The 17,960-nt window shown below is 42.2% G+C and overlaps 1 protein-coding gene across 1 annotated transcript; it reads left to right on the top strand.

Moving 5' to 3' along the window:
- The first annotated feature begins 751 nt into the window (after positions 1–751).
- Positions 752–12,558, top strand: BCDIN3D (BCDIN3 domain containing RNA methyltransferase). Its single transcript, XM_082352506.1, is given in 3 exon segments — positions 752–8,498; positions 11,821–12,387; positions 12,389–12,558. Coding segments are annotated over 3 exon segments (1,014 nt in total). The 5' UTR covers positions 752–8,081; the 3' UTR covers positions 12,419–12,558.
- Positions 12,559–17,960: the final 5,402 nt, after the last annotated feature.

The following is a 17,960-nucleotide window of genomic DNA, read 5'->3' as shown; positions in this document are numbered from 1 at the left end:
CAACTAAGCCCGCGCACTACAACTACTGAGTCTGCACACCACAACTACTGAGCTCATGCGCCTCAACAAGAGAGCCCATGAGCTGCAAACTACAGAGCCCGTGCACTCTGGAGCCGTGCACCACAATTAGAGAGAGAAAAACCCACACGCCACAACTAGAGAGAAGCCTGCGCACTGCAGTGAATGGTCCTGCATTCTTAAATGAAGATCCCATGTGCCACAAGTAAGACCCAACACAGCCAAATAAATAGATAAATAAATAAATAAATATTTTTAAAAAAAAAAAGAATGACTGGGGCACTAAAAGCTCTGAGCTGGTGGTAGGGTTGTCTCTGTGAGCTTCACTAGTTCTGGCTGGGCCGTTTCCCTAGAGAAACCCCAGATGTCAGTAAGTTTCCCCAAGCAGGGCTTCCCTGGTGGCACAGTGGTTAAGAATCTGCCTGTCAATGTGGGGGACAAGGGCTCAAGCCCTGGTCCAGGAAGATCCCACATGCTGCGGAGCAACTAAGCCCTTGTGCCACAACTACTGAGCCTGCGCTCTAGAGCCCGCGAGCCACAACTACTGAGCCCGACTACTGAGCCCGCGCGCCACAACTACTGAAGCCCGCGCGCCTAGAGCCCGTGCTCCGCAATGAGAAGCCACCACAATGAGAAGCCCGCACACCACAATGAAGAGGAGCCCCCGCTCCCCACAACTAGAGAAAGCCACACGCAGCCACAAAGACCCAATGCAGCCAAAAAATAAATTAAAAAAAAAAAAAAAAAGTTTCCCCAAGCAGGCTCTCCAGACCTCCCACTTGAAAGGTGTAACCCTGGCTGCCAGTTATCTGGAAAGTGGTAGGGCGAGAAATCTGGGGTTTTCAACATTTACTGTGTAAACTTTCACTTAAGCCTGCAGCAGGTTATCCTTGCCTCCAGTGGGCTGGTGTCCCCCAGACCAGAGATTCTCTATTTTACCCCATCCACTTTGCTGCCAGGGTTGGAGGCAGGCGGGGGCATAGACGGCTACATTGGGTGGTGGAGAGGGTGAGGGTGTAACTGTTTCCTATATTGATTCTCTAATAATTCCTCTTATTTTTTTAACTGTTTATTTTGAAACAATTATAGATGTACAGGAAGTTACAAAAAGGTATGGTGAGGTCCCCTGTACCCTTCACTGTTTCCCTCAATGATTACATCTTATATAATTATACCACACTACCTAAACTGGGAAATTAACATTGGTACAACGTGTGTAAATAGTTCTGTGATATTCTATCACATAGATTCATGTAGCCACTGCTATAATCAAAATACAGAACCATTCCACCACCACAAACATCTCTATTAAGCCACCATGATATGGTCACATCCACCCCCCTTACCCTAGCAAAGCACTGATCTCTTTTCCATTTTCTATGATTTTTTCATTTTGAAAATGTTATATAAAGGGAACCATCTAGTTTGTATCTTTTGAGATTTTTTTTCACTCAGCATAATGCTTTAACATCCATCCAAATTGTTGCAGGTATCAGTAGTTCATTCCTTATTATCACTGAGTAATAGTCCATACTATAGATGTACCACGGTTTGTTTAACCATTCACTTACTGAAGGACATATTGGTTCTTTCCAATTTTTAGCTACTACAAATAAAGCCACTATGAACAGTCACATAAAGGTTTTGTGTGGATATAAGTTTTCATTTCTCTAGGATAAATGCCCAGGAGCGTGATTGCTGGGTCATATGGTAAGTGTATGCTCATTTTTTTAAGAACAGATTTATTGAGATATAATTCACATACCATCTAATTTACCTATTCAAAGTGTACAATTTAGGGACTTCCCTGGTGGTCCAGTGGTTAAGAGTCCATCTTGCAACGCAGGGGACACCGGTTCAATCCCTGGTCGGGAAACTAAGATCTCGCGTGCCGCAACTACTGAGCCCACATGCTCTGGAGCCGGTGCACCACAACTAAGACCCGACGCAGCCAATAAATAAATAAATAAATATTTAAACATAAATAAATAAAGGGTACAATTTAATATTTTTTTCATATATTTAGAAGGTATGAATAAACCATCACCACAATCTAATTTTAGAACATTTTGTCCCCCCAAAAGAAACTCTATCTCCATTAACAGTTAATCCTCATTCCTCCCAATTCCAGTTGTTTTTGTTTGTTTGAAGAATCTGCCAAACTATTTACCAGAATGCCTGTGCCATTTGACATTCTCACCAACAATACATGACAGATCTAATTTCTCTGCATCCAAGAATTCAAGCATTTGGTGTTGTCAATATGTTTTTATTTTCACTGTTCTAATAGATGTATAGGGATAGCTCATGGTGGCTTTAGTTTGCATTTCCTTAATGGCTAGTGATGTTTAACATCTCTTCATGTGTTTATTTGCCTCCAGTGAAATGTTTCCAGATGTTTTTTTAATGTTTCCAGATATTTTTTAAAGCTTCTAGATGGGTCCATGAAGTCTCTGAGAAGCAGAGGCCCCCTCCACCCTACCCTTGACTCACATTGAATTGAGACGTGAGGGAGAAATAAACCTTTATTGTGGTAAGCCACTGAGATTTGGGGGTTGTTTGTTACAGCACTTAACCTACCCTCACTAATTCGGTTCCAGCTTTGGAGAAATTGCCTTGACCTCCTGGGTCTCAGTTTCCTCATCTGAAAATGAGAGGTTTACATATCCATACATTTATAAATTGTATGGATATTATTTCCAAGTGGTTTAAAAATCTACAAGGATTAATTGCAGAATTTCTCAACCATAATAAAAAGTAAATTCTCCATTTATAGATGGTTTGTGTTCCAAAAGTCCAGGTATGAGTCCCTTATTGGAACATTGTTTCTGGGAGAAAAGAGATTTAATATTTTAAAGTATGCATAGATTCCTGCTTAACCACCAGTTCTGAGGCCCCCCCAAACCCCAGCTGGAGGTAGTGAGTGAGGTGGGAGAGCAGACACTGAGCAGAGGCTCTGGGTTGTGATTAGAGAGGGACAGGATGGGAGGGTAGGATGGGCTGGACCACGGGCCAGGATGTCAGCTGCGCAAGGTTCCTTGGGAGGCCATAGACGCCATTATGCACGTGAATAGTTCCTAACTTGGTTATTTCAAATTCTACATATACTTCTTCATTTTAACTGTGCTTGGATACATATTCTGTGCAGGACAGAGATGGATTTACCATGGAGCTAATGAAACTCAACCTTCAGGGTCCTCACTCATACCCAGGACCCTTCCAAGGCCTTAGAAATTTTTCTAAGTGTTTACAAGGTCATTTGATTTTACAAAATTTGAAAAAGTTAAGATATTTTAATTGCAGTTGATTAAGACTGCTGTTTCCACTTTGACTTACCCTCCTTCACATTTCCCCTTCTGTTAGATGGCACTGGAATGGCCACAGGCATTCTTGGAATCCAGTTAAGGGGAAGTTTAGTTGGGGATACGCTCTGTTTGGGATCTGTTCACATGGTTTACAGTCACTTCCATGCATAGTTGACCTATTACAGCTATTACCTGACGCCCAGATGAAGGAATAGCTCCAGGAATCTCTTATCTGCCCACCGTGCTGACTCACCTGAAGTTGTGACCTGAAGGTGCAAGGCCAGAGTTCAAATCAAGGTCTAAATGTGTCCTACTGTACCTGGCACCAGAAGTGTGTGGGAGTAGAAGAAAATCAAGTTTTGGAAATATATGAAGCCGAAGTCAGGCACAGAAAGGCAAATATCATATATCGCTTATACGTGGAATCTAAAAAAATGGTACAAATGAACCTAAACAAAACAGAAATAGAGTCACAGATGTAGAAAACAAACAAACTTATGGTTACCAAGGGGGAAAGGGGGGGGAGAGATAAATTGGGAGATTGGGATTGACATATACACACTACTATATATATAATAGATAACTAATAAGAACCTACTGTATAGCACAGGGAACTCTACTCAGTACTCTGTGATGACCTATATGGGAATAGACTCTAATAAAGAGTGGATATATGTATTTGTATAACTGATTCACTTTGCTGTACACCTGAAACTAACGTTGTAAATCAACTATACTCCAATAAAAATTAATTTTAAAAAAAGAATATATATTGAAAAAATAAACACATTTTCTTTAAAAAAAAATGAAAAGAAAAGAAATGTATGAGGCCAGAAGCTAGTCTGAAGAAAACTCTTCCACTTGTCAGCTGTACAAAAATATAAGCAGAGGATCCTGTCCTTATTGACATCTAGTCAAAACAAGTTTTGTGGTGTCAGCAATATACTCAATAACACAGCAAATATCATTATATATGCATTCTTTTCTCTTTTGATAAGAACTGTTCAAAATACAAATTATCAAAACTCCTATCTTTACACTTTTTGATGACTTGACACAAATTACTGATATCAATGCAAATAATAAAAAACTCATAATTCACCATTTATAATGAGGTTTTCAAAGACAAACTGGCTAGTAAACATAGTCAATTTGAAGAGCATAGTCCCTGCACAAGAAAATTTGAAATGCTCTGAGATTGTATAGCTCCTAGATGAAAGAAACTTGATCAAGGTTTTTCCCCAATTTGATAACAAACCTAAACATTTACACGACATTGCCAATAGCAAATCTTGAACCTGAAAGAAACTTTTCTAAATGATCAAATAATAAAAAGGCAAATTTGATAAGACTGAATCATCTTTCTAGTCCTCTTAGTGAAATGATATTTTCAAATCATTACCATGTGAAGAAGCAATCAAAGCCTATGCAGCCAAACAATGTAAGAAAATAGTAATATTCAAGTGTGACTGGCATTTGATTCATCAAACTATTATGGGAATTTTTGTGATGTTTGTGGTATTTGTCAGCTTTTTAAAAATTGTAATTTGTTGTGATTTGTTTTCTCATTGTAAATATTCACTTTCATGCCTATCTTTGTAATTTTTTTCTTTAAAGCACTGCCCACCCACACAATTGTATAAGCATCAGGCTCCACACAATCTAGCCAACTGCAGTGCAGAGCATGTTCTTAGGTGCTATTACGGCTATTTGAGGTATTGGGGCTGGTTACTCAGGCCCCAGGCTCCAGCTGAGCATTGTCAGGTCACTTGGGCTGATCAGGCTCTGAAAAATGAGCACAGGTTCAAAAAGTCCCCGGAGTGAGTCAAACTCTAATGCCTCTTTATGGGCTCACCTCTAAGGCATTTCAGGTCCCCAGTAGCATTACCAGGCCCACTCCTATCTTTACTTCTTGAGGCTCCCAGGATCAGGAGGAGCCTGCCATTCACCACCTAGGACTGTTGCCTATTCCTTTTCGGGTGAACAGTGTTTTGAGAACTCAAAAACCATGCCCATGTCCTTGATGAAATTAAATTCTTTACTGGCAAATATACTGTGTTTAAACAGGCAAAGAAAAAACTGCCTTCAAAAGCAAGTTGATTCCTGCTCTTTGGAAATTAAGGGTTGCCGAGTGTTTGTGCTAGCATCATCTAGTGACAAAAAGGGGTAAGTTCAGCTCACCAAAATCTGTCAAACACTGGGGAGAGAAATGGTGGTGCTGCTGTTCCCCCACCCTCCCCTGCCCCTCTTTTGCTAGAAGTTGTGCAGAATATTGTGGTTAATTCAATCCCACTGTGACTTTTGGTCATTAACTTATGTCCTCTCTGTCTGATAGATCAGACAGAGATGAAAGTATGAAGTAAAAATTGAGAGGAAAAGGGACAGGGCCTATTTTAACCTCTGATGGTACTGTCTGCAGAAGTCATGCTTCAGTCCTTGGAAGAAGTTCAGCAAATCGCTGGCCTCATGAAGCTGGAGGCCCCTTGAAGATGGCTGGCCAGGTGGGGAGAGGTCAGCACAACTCTGCAGACCCCTGGCTGAACCTGCTGGATATTCTGTCCCATCCTGGCTGCTGACTTGAACCTGCTACCTAGGCCGATGCCATGCCCCATCCTGCCCCCTTGGCGCAGTTTCTCACCAGCTCAGTTTTTTTTCTTATCTCTGGCTCAGCCCACATTTTGCCTAGTTCCATTCCACCAGCTCTCTTTCAGTTCAGTTCCCTTCTTTCTTCCTTTTCAGTTTTCCCAAATCAGACCTGGTTTTAGTTGCCTACTTGCATCCTGTATGGAGTTTGGGGTTTTTTAAAATTTTATTTCATTGCAAGAAGAATACTTAACATGGGATCTACCGTCTTAACCAGTTTTTAAGTGTACAGTACAGTATTGTTATCTATAGACACAATGTTGTACAGCAGATCTCTAGAACGTATTCATCTTGCATAACTGAAACTTTATACCAGTTGACTAGCAAGTCCCCCTTCCCCTCACCCCAGCCACTGGTAACTACCATTCTAGTCTTTGCTTCTGTGAGTCTGACTATTTTAGATACCTTATATAAGTGGAATCATGCAGTAATTGTCCTTCTGTAACTGCCTTATTTCACTTAGCATAATGTCCTCAAGGTTCATCCATTTTGTCACATATGGTAGGGTTTCCTTCTTTTTTAAGATGAATAATATTCTACTGTATGTATATACCACATTTCTTTTATCTATTCATCTGCAGATGGACATTTAAGTCATTTCCACATGTTGACTATTGTGAACAGTGTCACATGAACATGTGAGCACTAATATCTCTCCGAGATCCTGATTTCAATTCTTTTGGATAAATACCCAGAAATGGGATTGCTGGATCATGTAGTAGTTCTATTTTTAATTTTTTGAGGAACATCCATACTGTTTGTCATAGAGGCTGTACCATTTTACATTTCCACCAACAATGCACAAGCGTTCCACTTTCTCCACATCCTTGCCAATACCTCTTGTCTTTTGTTTTTGTTTCATAATAGCCACCCTAACAGGTGTGAGATGATATCTCACTGTGGTTTTGATTTGCATTTCCCTGATGATTAGTGACACTGAACATCTTTTCATATACCTGTTGGTCATTGGTATGTCTTCCTTTGGAAAACTGTCTATTCAAGTCCTTTGCCCATTAAAAAAATCAAGTTATTGGTTTTTGTGCTTTTGAGTTGTAGGAGTTCCTTATATATTTTGGAAATTAATCCCTTATCAGATAAATGGCTTGCAAATATTTTCTCCCATTCCATAGGTTGCCTTTTTACTGTCAGTGGTTTCTGTTGCTGTGTAGAAGCTTTTTAGTTTGATGTAGTCCCACTTGTCTATTTTTGCTTTTGTTGTCTGTACTTTTGGCATCACATCCATGAAATCATTGCCAAGATCAGTCTTGAAGCCTTTCCCCTATGGTTTTTTTTCTAGGAGATATACAGTTTCAGGTCTTACATTTAATCCATTTTGAGTTGATTTTTGTGTAAGGGTCTACTTTCATTCTTTTGCATATGAATATCCAGTTTTCCCAATACAATTTGTAGATATTGAGTTTTCATTCAGCATATACTTATTAAGCCTCCTTGGGTAAGGCATTATGGCAGGTATAAGGGATTCAGGCTGAGAATAACATAATGGTTGCAAGTACATCCTCTGGAGCCAAGTGCCTGGGTCAAATCCTGGTACTATCATTTCTAACTGCAACACCTTGGGCAAGTTACTAACTTCGCTGTGCCCCAATGTCCTCATCTACATAAAACGGATATTAGTTACCGTTCTTTCCTCACAGGGTTGGTGTTAGAATTAAATAAATACATGTAAAGGGCTTAGAAAGGTGTCTAGCGCCTGGTAAGGACTCTTAAGTACCGGCTCTTAAGGCATAGTCCTTGCCTCTCAAGAGCTCACAGTCTACAGTTGCCCCTGTCCACCTGACCCACGTGGCAGGCAGGGCCATTTGGGTCTTCTGGCACCTCGAGTGACCCATAGTTCCTGGCATCACAGGATGAACCGGGTGAAGTTCCAGCGTCAGAGATTCGCGTGTGACCCTGGACAAGTAAACTCCTACTCTCTGGATCTCACATGCATTTGTAAAGGAAGGAAGCTGGACCAAAAGTGACTTCCAAATCCCAACAAACTCCTTGTTCTGGGTAGCCCAAGTTGAAACTATGTCAGCTTGAGCAAGTCACTCAACCTCTCTGAGCTTGTTTCACCAGAAAAATGGGATAATATTACTAACTACCTCCCAGGTTATGGCGAGGGTTCCACGAGCCAACGCAAACCCCAAGCTTCTGCGCTGGCTCAGGGGAGGCCGCCTTTATAGTCACTCGCCTTTGCCATGCAGCGCAGGCGCGCTGGAGCCCGGACCGCGCTCGCCGAGCCTGCAGGTTCCCGACTTCCGGTTCCGAGGGGACCCAGAGGCGAGACTGAGACTAATGGCGGCGTCCATGAAGCAAGCCACCGGGGGCGTTGAAGAGACCGCGGCGGAAGAGGAACCGCGAGTTCTGGAACCCGGGGCCGCCCCATACGGAAATTTCCCTCATTATTCCCGCTTCCACCCTCCAGAGCAACGGCTCCGCCTCCTGCCTCCAGAGCTGCTTCGCCGGCTCTTCCCTCAGAGTCCCGAGACAAGGCCGATCCTGGGGCTCGACGTGGGGTGTAACTCCGGGGTGAGTGACGGGGGAGGGATCGGACGTCGGTCGTGCCGAGAGGTTGGCAGCCTTCACATCCACTGGGGTTCCGGCCTGGGCGTGGCACCAGACCCCTCACAACTTTCCCAAAATGAGTTTAAAGGCGTAGTGTTCGACCCCGTGTTGCTGCTACCTCACCTCTAGGGTCCCAGCACCATCTCTTTTAGGAATCTTGGGGAGGAATCGTTTTCAACTACGTTCCGAATTCCTGCGTCCCCGCCTCCGCGCTTGCGGCCTCTTGGCAGAACGCCGGGTGGGAAGGGCCACTGTGCCTGGGCTTCCAGCGCTTGCCTCCTGTCCAGCGTGGCTGGCGACCTGGCTGGGGGAGAGAGGACTTCCCGAGACCCAAGTTTGGGAGCGTGGGCTTGGGATTGGTTTACTGGGAGCCAAGGGTGACAGAATCATGCCTGGAATTAAGATTAGTGTGAAACAGTGCAGAATGGACCCTGGAGCCAAGTGGATATTTATTTTAAAAGCAATCAGTTGGCTGGGTACAGTGAAGAAGATCGAGAAAGAAAATAAAGCACCCTGCGGGAGGAAGGCATTGCCACGTTTTCTTACCGCAAAGTATTTTTAGGCGTAAGAATGATTATAGTCAAACCACAAGCAAAATAGCGAAATGTCTCTCTGACACCTATTTGTAGCCACTAGGATATCCTAGAGGAGCAGGCATTCTGACCCTATGATTACAAATGCTTCAAAAAGTTAGTACCCTCACTCCATTCCAGACCAGGAGTGGGAGGGGAGGAGGAGAATTTTATCGTGTTTCTGGCCTTAGGCAGAAGAGAATTTGGTAGAGGGTTGAGGGCTGTAGGCACAGGGCTGGTAAATGGGAGGGAGGCATTTGGACACAGGCTAAAAAGCTGGAATGAGCAGATGGTTGGGTGTCTGGCTGTCCCTTGCAGACATTTCTCTACTGTGATGATACAGCAAATCAAAGGGGAAAAGAGACTGGGTTTAAGACTTGGGATTTCATGAAAGGCATTAGGAAACTACAGGAGATTTTAAAGTTGAAAGTAGTATACGTGTACCTTAGGGGCCAGGACATAGTTGCAGTTAACTAGGGCAGTGGTTCCCAAACCTGGCTGTACATTTAGGGAGTTTTTTATTTTGCCTTTAAGAAAAGATGCTTGCACTTGATAAGACCAAAAAAAAAAAAAAAATTTCAAAATACAAAGGGGCATATAGTAAAAAGCAAGTCTCTACTCCTGACCCTAAATCCTCTTCTCCTACACAATGGCAACTGCTGTTTATAATTTCTTGAGTATACACCTTATGTGTACACAAACATTTATGTATGTATAAATAGCTCACCTCTTCTAGTTTTACAAATAATAGCACACTCTTTTGCACCTTGCTTTTCATTTAATAATTTGGAGATCACTCATGTCACTACAGTCTTTTTTAGCAGCTTCATAATATAGATGTGCGATAATTTGGGGGGTGCTTTGTTTTTAGAATTTTAGATTTTAGAAATTCCTAGGCCCTACTCTAGACCTACTGAATCAGGATCTTGGGGATTGAGCCCTTGAGTCTGTGTTTTCTTTTTTAAGCTTCCAGGGGTCTCTAAGATTGGGGAATTGAGGATGGAGAGGATTAAGAGATGTGGTAGAGGAGGGACTGATGTGATGAAATGACTGGTCAAACATGGGGCACACCCAAGATCAGATAGGAGGAGGAAGACAGCAGAGAAATAAATAGAAAGATGGGGAGATATTTTTAAGCAGCATAATCTTCCTACTCAAAATGTGGTCCTTGAACTACAGCATCAGCATGACTTGGAAGTTTATTAAAAATACAGAATCTCTGCCCCCAACCCAGATCTACTAAATCAACATCTTTATTTTAATAAGATCCCTAGGTGATGTGTATGCCTATTGAAGTATGAGAAGCCTGGTATGGAGGAAAGAGCTTAATGTTGCCTAAATCTTGCCTGAATCCTTCCATGTAGTAACCATGTGACATTGGACAAGTCACTAGCCTCTGAACCATAATTTTTAAAATACAGGGTTTTTTGTGAACTATGCCACACATAGAGAAAAGTGCACAAAACATAAATTCACACTTTATGAATTATTATAAAGCAGACACCTTTATGACTACTGTCTATATCAAGAATAAAACATTGTCAGCTCCCCAAGAAGTCTCCCATATGCCTTTCCCTGCTCATAAACGCCCCTCTCCACCCAGAGAGCCCAACTCTTATTATTATTGTTTCCTTGCTTTTTTTTATAGCTTGCTATTTTTGTAGCCGTAAACAGTGTAGTTTAATTTTGTCCATTTTCGAACTTCATCTACATGGAAGCTTGCCATGTATTTTCTTTTGTGTCTTGCTTTTTTGCTCAGCATTATGTATTTGTGTGAGTCATCCATGTTGCTGCACTGAGCTGAATTCCTTCATTTTTAATTGCTATCTGGTATTCCATCTCAATCCATGCTACTATTATTGGACATCTGGATTGTTTCCAGCTGCACTTTCTTCACCTGCACAAAGGGCATAAATATTTTCCTCACAGAATTGTTGCACAGAGCAAATGAGGTAGTGAATAGAAAAATGCCTTAAAAAAAACAGATTAGAACATGAATTTAAGTTAGTTATAATGGTTATAGAAGTCAAAGTTAGAGAAAGGAAATAGTGACTTGTTTAAGAGTCAAAAAGGTGCTAAGAGGGTGAAAATCACAAATCATTGGATTTGGCTAGAAGGAGGTCAGCAGGTAATGGATGCAAAAGCAGAATAAGTCTCAGAAGGGGGTGGTGAAACATAACACATGTAGCAAAATTGAAGCTGTAGAGTGAAGGCTGACTGAAGACTTTGGAATGCAGACTTTCCCAACCACAGGTCTGAGAAGGAGATTTTTATAAGATGGTGCTTGCTCTGTTCTTCACCTTCCTGGCAAGGAGCACTGGTTATGCCCCTGAAATCTTTTCCTCCTCCCTGGGGTCTGAGATACTCAAAAAAAGAAAAAGATAGTGAGTTTACCAGCATATTACTTAAGCTGGAAAATACTGCTCTGGACTCCTTTGCTGCATCCATTGGGCTGTAACTTTCAACCACACAACCCATCAGTGTCAGGAAAGTATGGAGATGATGCATTACAGCTTGAGACTCCTGGAGGGCGCTGAGAGCCTGCTTTGTGGAAAACTTTTGGAGGGCAACCTCCTTAGGCTATAGTTTAACAACCTTACATCCTATAAAGCCAGGAGTAAGTGGCAGTCTCAATGGGAGGATAAGAGATATAGGTTTCTCTTCCATTCACTGGTTGAGAGCTGCAATGACAAAGCTCTTTTGGATTCCTCTAGGATCTGAGTGTGGCTCTATACAAACATTTCCTTTCCCTACATGATGGGGAGACCTGCTCAGATGCCTCAAGAGAACTCCATCTCCTCTGCTGCGACATAGATCCAGTCCTGGTGGAACGAGCTGAAAAAGAATGCCCTTTTCCGGATGGCTTGACCTTTATCACCCTGGACTTCATGAATCACAGGACCCGGAAAGTTCTCTTGAGCTCTTTCTTAAGCCAGTTTGGACGCTCAGTTTTTGATATTGGCTTCTGCATGTCAATAACCATGTGGATTCATCTGAACCATGGGGACCAAGGCCTTTGGGAGTTCCTGGCCCACCTTTCTTCCCTGTGCTGCTACCTCCTTGTGGAACCACAGCCCTGGAAGTGTTATCGGGCAGCTGCAAGGCGTCTCCGGAAGCTGGGCCTCCATGATTTTGACCACTTCCGCTCCCTAGCTATCCGAGGTGATATGGCCAATCAGATTGTGCAGATCTTGACCCAGGACCATGGCATGGAATTAGTATGCTGCTTCGGCAACACCAGTTGGGACCGAAGCCTTCTGCTCTTCAGGGCAAAACAAGCCACAGAGACTCATCCGATCCCTGAATCACTGATAGAAGAAGGGAAAGAAAGGAACAGAATAAGATTCTGGAGACAATGAGATGGGAGGGAGGATAGAGATATTGAAAGGGTTTTATGCAAAGAATTAAGTTCATTCTCCTTAACTCCTGATAGTTAGGCAGCTTTAAAACTTGGCAGATTATACTTCAATAAAGATGTTAAAAAAAAAAAATAAAAAAATAAAAAAAAAAAATAAAAAAAAAAAACTTGGCAGAAGCTTTTTAAATGTCCAGGACATGCAATGAAAAGAATCAGTATCTTCCTCATTTGGGGGGATGATCCCTGAGGAGAATATTCATGTGGGGCAATGATCTGTCCTATCTGGAATGACCTAGAGAAAGTGATCCTGGTTCTGGGATATGCAAGGGGCTGCCTTTGGTGGTTATTTAGGAAGACTTAGACCAGGTTAGCCTTAGAATGTCCCTTCCCTGGTCTCCTTAAATCTGATCTGCCTTCTTCAGGCTTCTTCTAGACTTACTCATCCTGTCTATGAGACAAAACCTCACAATACAATCTGGAATGAAAAGTCACTGGGCTGGCTAAAGGAGAAGCTTTGGTAGGAAGAACATCTTTCCAAAGCAGGTCAAGTTGCCAACATGCCCAGGCTGAGCACAGCAGTTATAGATACAAGTACTAACCAAGATGCATCGACTAGCATTTAAAAGATATTTAAAAGATTAAATTATGAACTCAAAATCCAACCGGTACAAATGAAATGAATGAAGTGGGATTGTATACAGTATATACAATTATATTTTATATATAATAAAAGTGACTTGAGTATGGTTGAGAATGCCCTGTGAATCTGGAGTAGAAAAGAAATTTCTGCCTTTAACCACTCTACCCATGGAGGTTTCAACTCAAGAAAAAGAACCTCACCCAAGCTCAAAACAGAAAACATGCCAGCGAGTAAGTTAATTCAGGACATTTTTTGTCCGTGTCTTCTGTCAAAGCACACCAGTATGGAGGTAGGGGGCATATACCAGTATGGGGGTGGGAATACGTGCAGAGAAGCCTACACAAAATGCAGCCTACAATTGGATGGCTACAGCGTCAGTGCTGTGGGATAGGTGTCACTGATGTCTGGCAGGTGTTGATTTTTAAAACACCCATGAGTCCACTTCAAGGGAAAGTGGAAGATAGAGAAGATGTGGTGGAGAGAAGATGGAAAAATAAAACATACCTAGCTAAGAAGGGAGATTGGATTGATGAGCTTCACAATCTCTAAGATCCTATTCTTTTCTGAGTTGATGTTATAGAAGGAGGAACAGGGAACAAGAGAGTCTGAACCACCAATTAGAGGTTGGACTTCTTGAAGAAGTTAGTAAAAGTTCCTACTAAGGAATTTGAACTTTATGCAGAGAGAGCAGAAGCCAGAGCAGTTCCTAAATAATAGGAGGATGGAACCAAAACCTTCATTTAGGAAAACCAATTTTTCTATTTTGTGCAGGATAATTGTATGGTTGGTGCCATTTCCAGTCTCAGTTAGACTCTAATACTACTTCTCAGTCTTTTTATATTGCTGCTCCTGATCACTTTTATCCTAGAGACTCTTCCAGACTTTTACCCTTCTGCAGGCAGGCTCTTGACTCTATTCCTGCTCCATTAATCTAAGCAGGTGACCTAACCACCAACTAGTGCCATTTTTGTTTACTGTGTCAGGAAGTCTTTTCTTGCCCTCAGTCTTGAACCCCTTCATCTTCCCTTGTTTTCACTTCTAAACTTACCCAGTGAGCTTTTACCCAAATAACCTCTGCCTAAGTTCCAGATCCCAACCTCTACTACCTCTCCCAAACTGTATTTTATTAAGGATCCCCTTGGTGTCTCCTTGGCCTCATTGAACCTTGCTGTCCACCTACCAACATGCTCAGTTCTCGCTCACCTTCAAAACCACCAACTTTTCCTGTGTCCTATCTCCCTCTCAGCCTTATGCAATCTCCATCTCTTCACCACCATACATGAGCAAAGCCCTTGAAAGAATACATGCAACCGCCTCTGCTCCCTCATCTCCCATTCATCAGTAGCCACCTGAATGCCATATTTTGAGGCCTCTTTCCAGTCTTCCTCCTGGGCCATGGAACCATTCAACACTATTGACTCCTTCCTTATTGAACCGCGCTCCCTTTGATTCTCTGCCATTCTGTGCTATTATTCTCTTCCAATCTCTTAGTTTCTCTCTACACCTTAAGCAATTGGTTCACATTTTAATTTGCATAAGCATTACCTGGGGGAGTCCTGGATTCATCTCTAGAAGCTGTGATTCAGGTCAGAAATGGGGCTTAGGATTCTGGTTTGGTTTGATTTGGGTTTTTTTGCAATTTTTATTGTGGAAAAATATATGTAACATAGAATGTACAGTTTTAACTGTTTTTAAGTGTATATTCTGTGGCATTAAATACATTCACAATGAGGAATCTTTTTAACAGGCATGCCATATGATTATGATGCAAGTCGAAACAGACCACACTTTGATGCTTAGGATCCCTTAGGGTCCATCTAGTCCTCTTCTACATTTTTTTCCTGGGGTGAGTTCCTCCACTCCCATACCTTTAACAACTACCTATATGCTAATAACCCCCAATAGTTATAAGCCCCACCTTCACAATTCCAGATTAATATTTTTCCTGTTTTGTAGTCATACTCCCCTAGATAGTTCTTTGGCACCTCAAATTCAACATATCCCAAAAGCAAACTCATTACCCTCATTCCAAACCTAATCCTATCTCAATTGTTGGCATCCACCCATTGCTCAAGCTTCAAACTTCAGTTAATTCTCCTCATTTATACTTCCCACACTGAAACAGTCACAAAGTCCAGTGAATTCTACCAATAACATGTAAGTTCCACTTATTTCATCCATGTGGCTGATGCCTCCCAAAGGTTTCTATGTTAAATCCTCTACCCTCCAATCCATTCTGTCTTGCTGCTAGTGTTCCCTTTCTCAAATATCTAGCTATGCTAGTATTATGCTTAAAAACCTTCAGTGGTTTCCTAGTGCCTAGAGTCCTGTCCTTTATCCAGTGCCTAAACCAATATTGTTCAATAAGGTAGCCGCTTGCTATTTAAATTTAAATTAAGGAAAATGAAATAAAATTTAAAATTCAGCTCCTCCGTCCTACTAGCCACATTTCAGGTGTTCAGTAGCCCTGTGTGACTAGTGACTACCTTATTGGACAGCACAGATATAGAAAATTTCCATTGTTGCAGCAAGTTGTACAGGACAGTGCTAGTCTTCATGCCTTTCCTCTACACATCAGCCACACTGAACTTCTTAGCACAAACTCCTGCTTCCCTTCTCTCTCCCCCAGCTCTCCCACTTTGCAATGTGGTTCAACTGTTTGTCCTAAAAATGGCTCAGATGTTACATTTTCTCAAAAATCTTCCCCAACTCCTATAGCAGTTTGCATTTGTTACTATATTCTAGTGAGGACTTTGCATAGAGGCCTCTATCACAGTGTTTACCTCATCATATTATAATTGTTTCTGTGCCTCTTCCCCACCACCAGGAGACTGAGCTCCTCAAGCCCAACTTATTTTTGTATACCTAAGCCTAGCTCAATGTCTGACACATGGCAGGCAGCTGAGAATTACTTGTTGAATGAATATATGAGTGAACAAAAAAGAAATGCACCCGAATTCAAGTACTGAGAAGAAAAGGGAGATCTATGATTGGGCAAAAGACTGCCCAGGATACTGTAAAAATGGGGAGAAATTAGAAAGTCGAGAGGAGGATAAGGTTAGCCTTTGGCATGGATTTTTGAGTTATGTTTCCCAAACATCTTTGAGATAAGACGTCCATTTCAAGGCCTTCATTATTGATAGTTTGGGAGAGGACAGTGGATAAAGACTAGATGTAAAAATTTGGAAGTCATTCACATAGAATGATTGAGATTTAATGAGTAGTAAATTTAAAAAGTAAGTGGATATAATAGGAGGGGACAAGATCCTAGGCTTGGGGGCTGCTAATACTTCTTGAGTGAGGAAGAAAGGAAGAACCAAAAGAGGTCTGGTTAGGGCTTCCCTGGTGGCACAGTGGTTAGGAATCTGCCTGCCAATGCAGGGGACACGGGTTCAAGCCCTGGGCTGGGAAGATCCCACATGCTGCGGAGCAGCTAAGCCTGTGTGCCACAACTACTGAGCCTGCGCTCTAGAGCCCGCGAGCCACAACTACTGAAGCCCATGTGCCTAGAGCCAGTGCTCCACAAGAGAAGCCACTGCGTTGAGAAGCCCACGCACCGCAACAAAGAGTAGCCCCCACTTGCCACAACTAGAGAAAGCCCGTGTGCAACAACGAAGGCCCAATGCAGCCAAAAATAAATAAATAAATTTGTTAAAAAGGAAAAATAAGAGGTCTGGTTAGAAACAGGAAAATAAGAAAACAGAAAAAGATAATAATATAGCACCGTGTGCCAGACAACAGAACTTTTAAAATCCTTAACCCTATGGGGTAGATACTATTATCATCCTCATTTTGCAGATGTTGGAACTGAAGCACACACAGGTTAAGTGACTCTCCCAAGGTCACATACCTTGTAAGTGGCAGAGCTGGGCTTACCTAAGCAGTGTAGCTGCAGAGACTGGGCCTTGGCTACTATGCCTTGAAATGTCATAGAAATCAAGACTGAGAAGAGACTCCAGAGAGCCAGTGTAAAAGAGCATGGACCTTGGAGTTACTGTGCTTCCTCAAATTATGTGTTCAGACCTGGGAATAAGAGACCCAGCCAGGCCACTCTTAGCTATCCCTGATGTTCTTAGAATTCCCCTCGCAGAAATCAGGCCTAATTCTAGGTTGAGTACCTAGCAGCACCCCTGCTGCTGTCTACCAGTTAAATAGGCACATATAGCAAACATAGACACTCTTACGTCTCCATAAGTCCTAACTACCCTCTTACTGTACCCTTGACTTGACAGCAACCCTGACCTTCCCCTGAATTCCCAATCTACCCCTAGCTTTGACTTCTGGGTAGGACCTCAGAAAAGTGGGTTTCATGCTCAGGAGGTAGGGATTCCAAGGCCAACTCTAGGATGTATTAAGATCCCAAGATCAGTTAGATCCTCCTCAGCCTTCTGGGATTGAGTTTGGCCTGGGAACAGAGCAGTGGAAAGAACATCAGGTTTGGAATCAGGATCTGCCAGTAACTTACTGTATGACCACCCTATTCAATTCACTTAACCTTTCTGAGCCTCAGTTTACTCATATGTACAACTGAAATAACAAGACCTTCCTTTTCCTATGCCCAAATGTGCTAAAGGATATGAAGGTAATTTGCAGAATATGGATTGTTAAACAAAGTGCTGTTACATTCTAAGCATGCTAGAGACCACAACCATGCCTGTTAGATCAAAGACTTACGAGAAAAACATCTCATCTCTGTAGAAAACATGCATCCTACTATTTCAAATAATTTGTTTTTTAAGATGAGGGAGTAATAAGTAGTTCAACTTCAGCCTACAGAGCATTTTAAAGGAAGCAGCGCTGGGAGGGAGAGAGTGATCCTTGCTAATGGAAATGAGGTTTATGATGGTCTCGGAGTG

Source organism: Balaenoptera borealis (genome assembly GCF_965194805.1).
Source record: "Balaenoptera borealis genome assembly, chromosome: 13".
NCBI lineage: Eukaryota > Metazoa > Chordata > Mammalia > Artiodactyla > Balaenopteridae > Balaenoptera > Balaenoptera borealis.
This window is presented reverse-complemented; position numbering and strand designations above follow the sequence as displayed.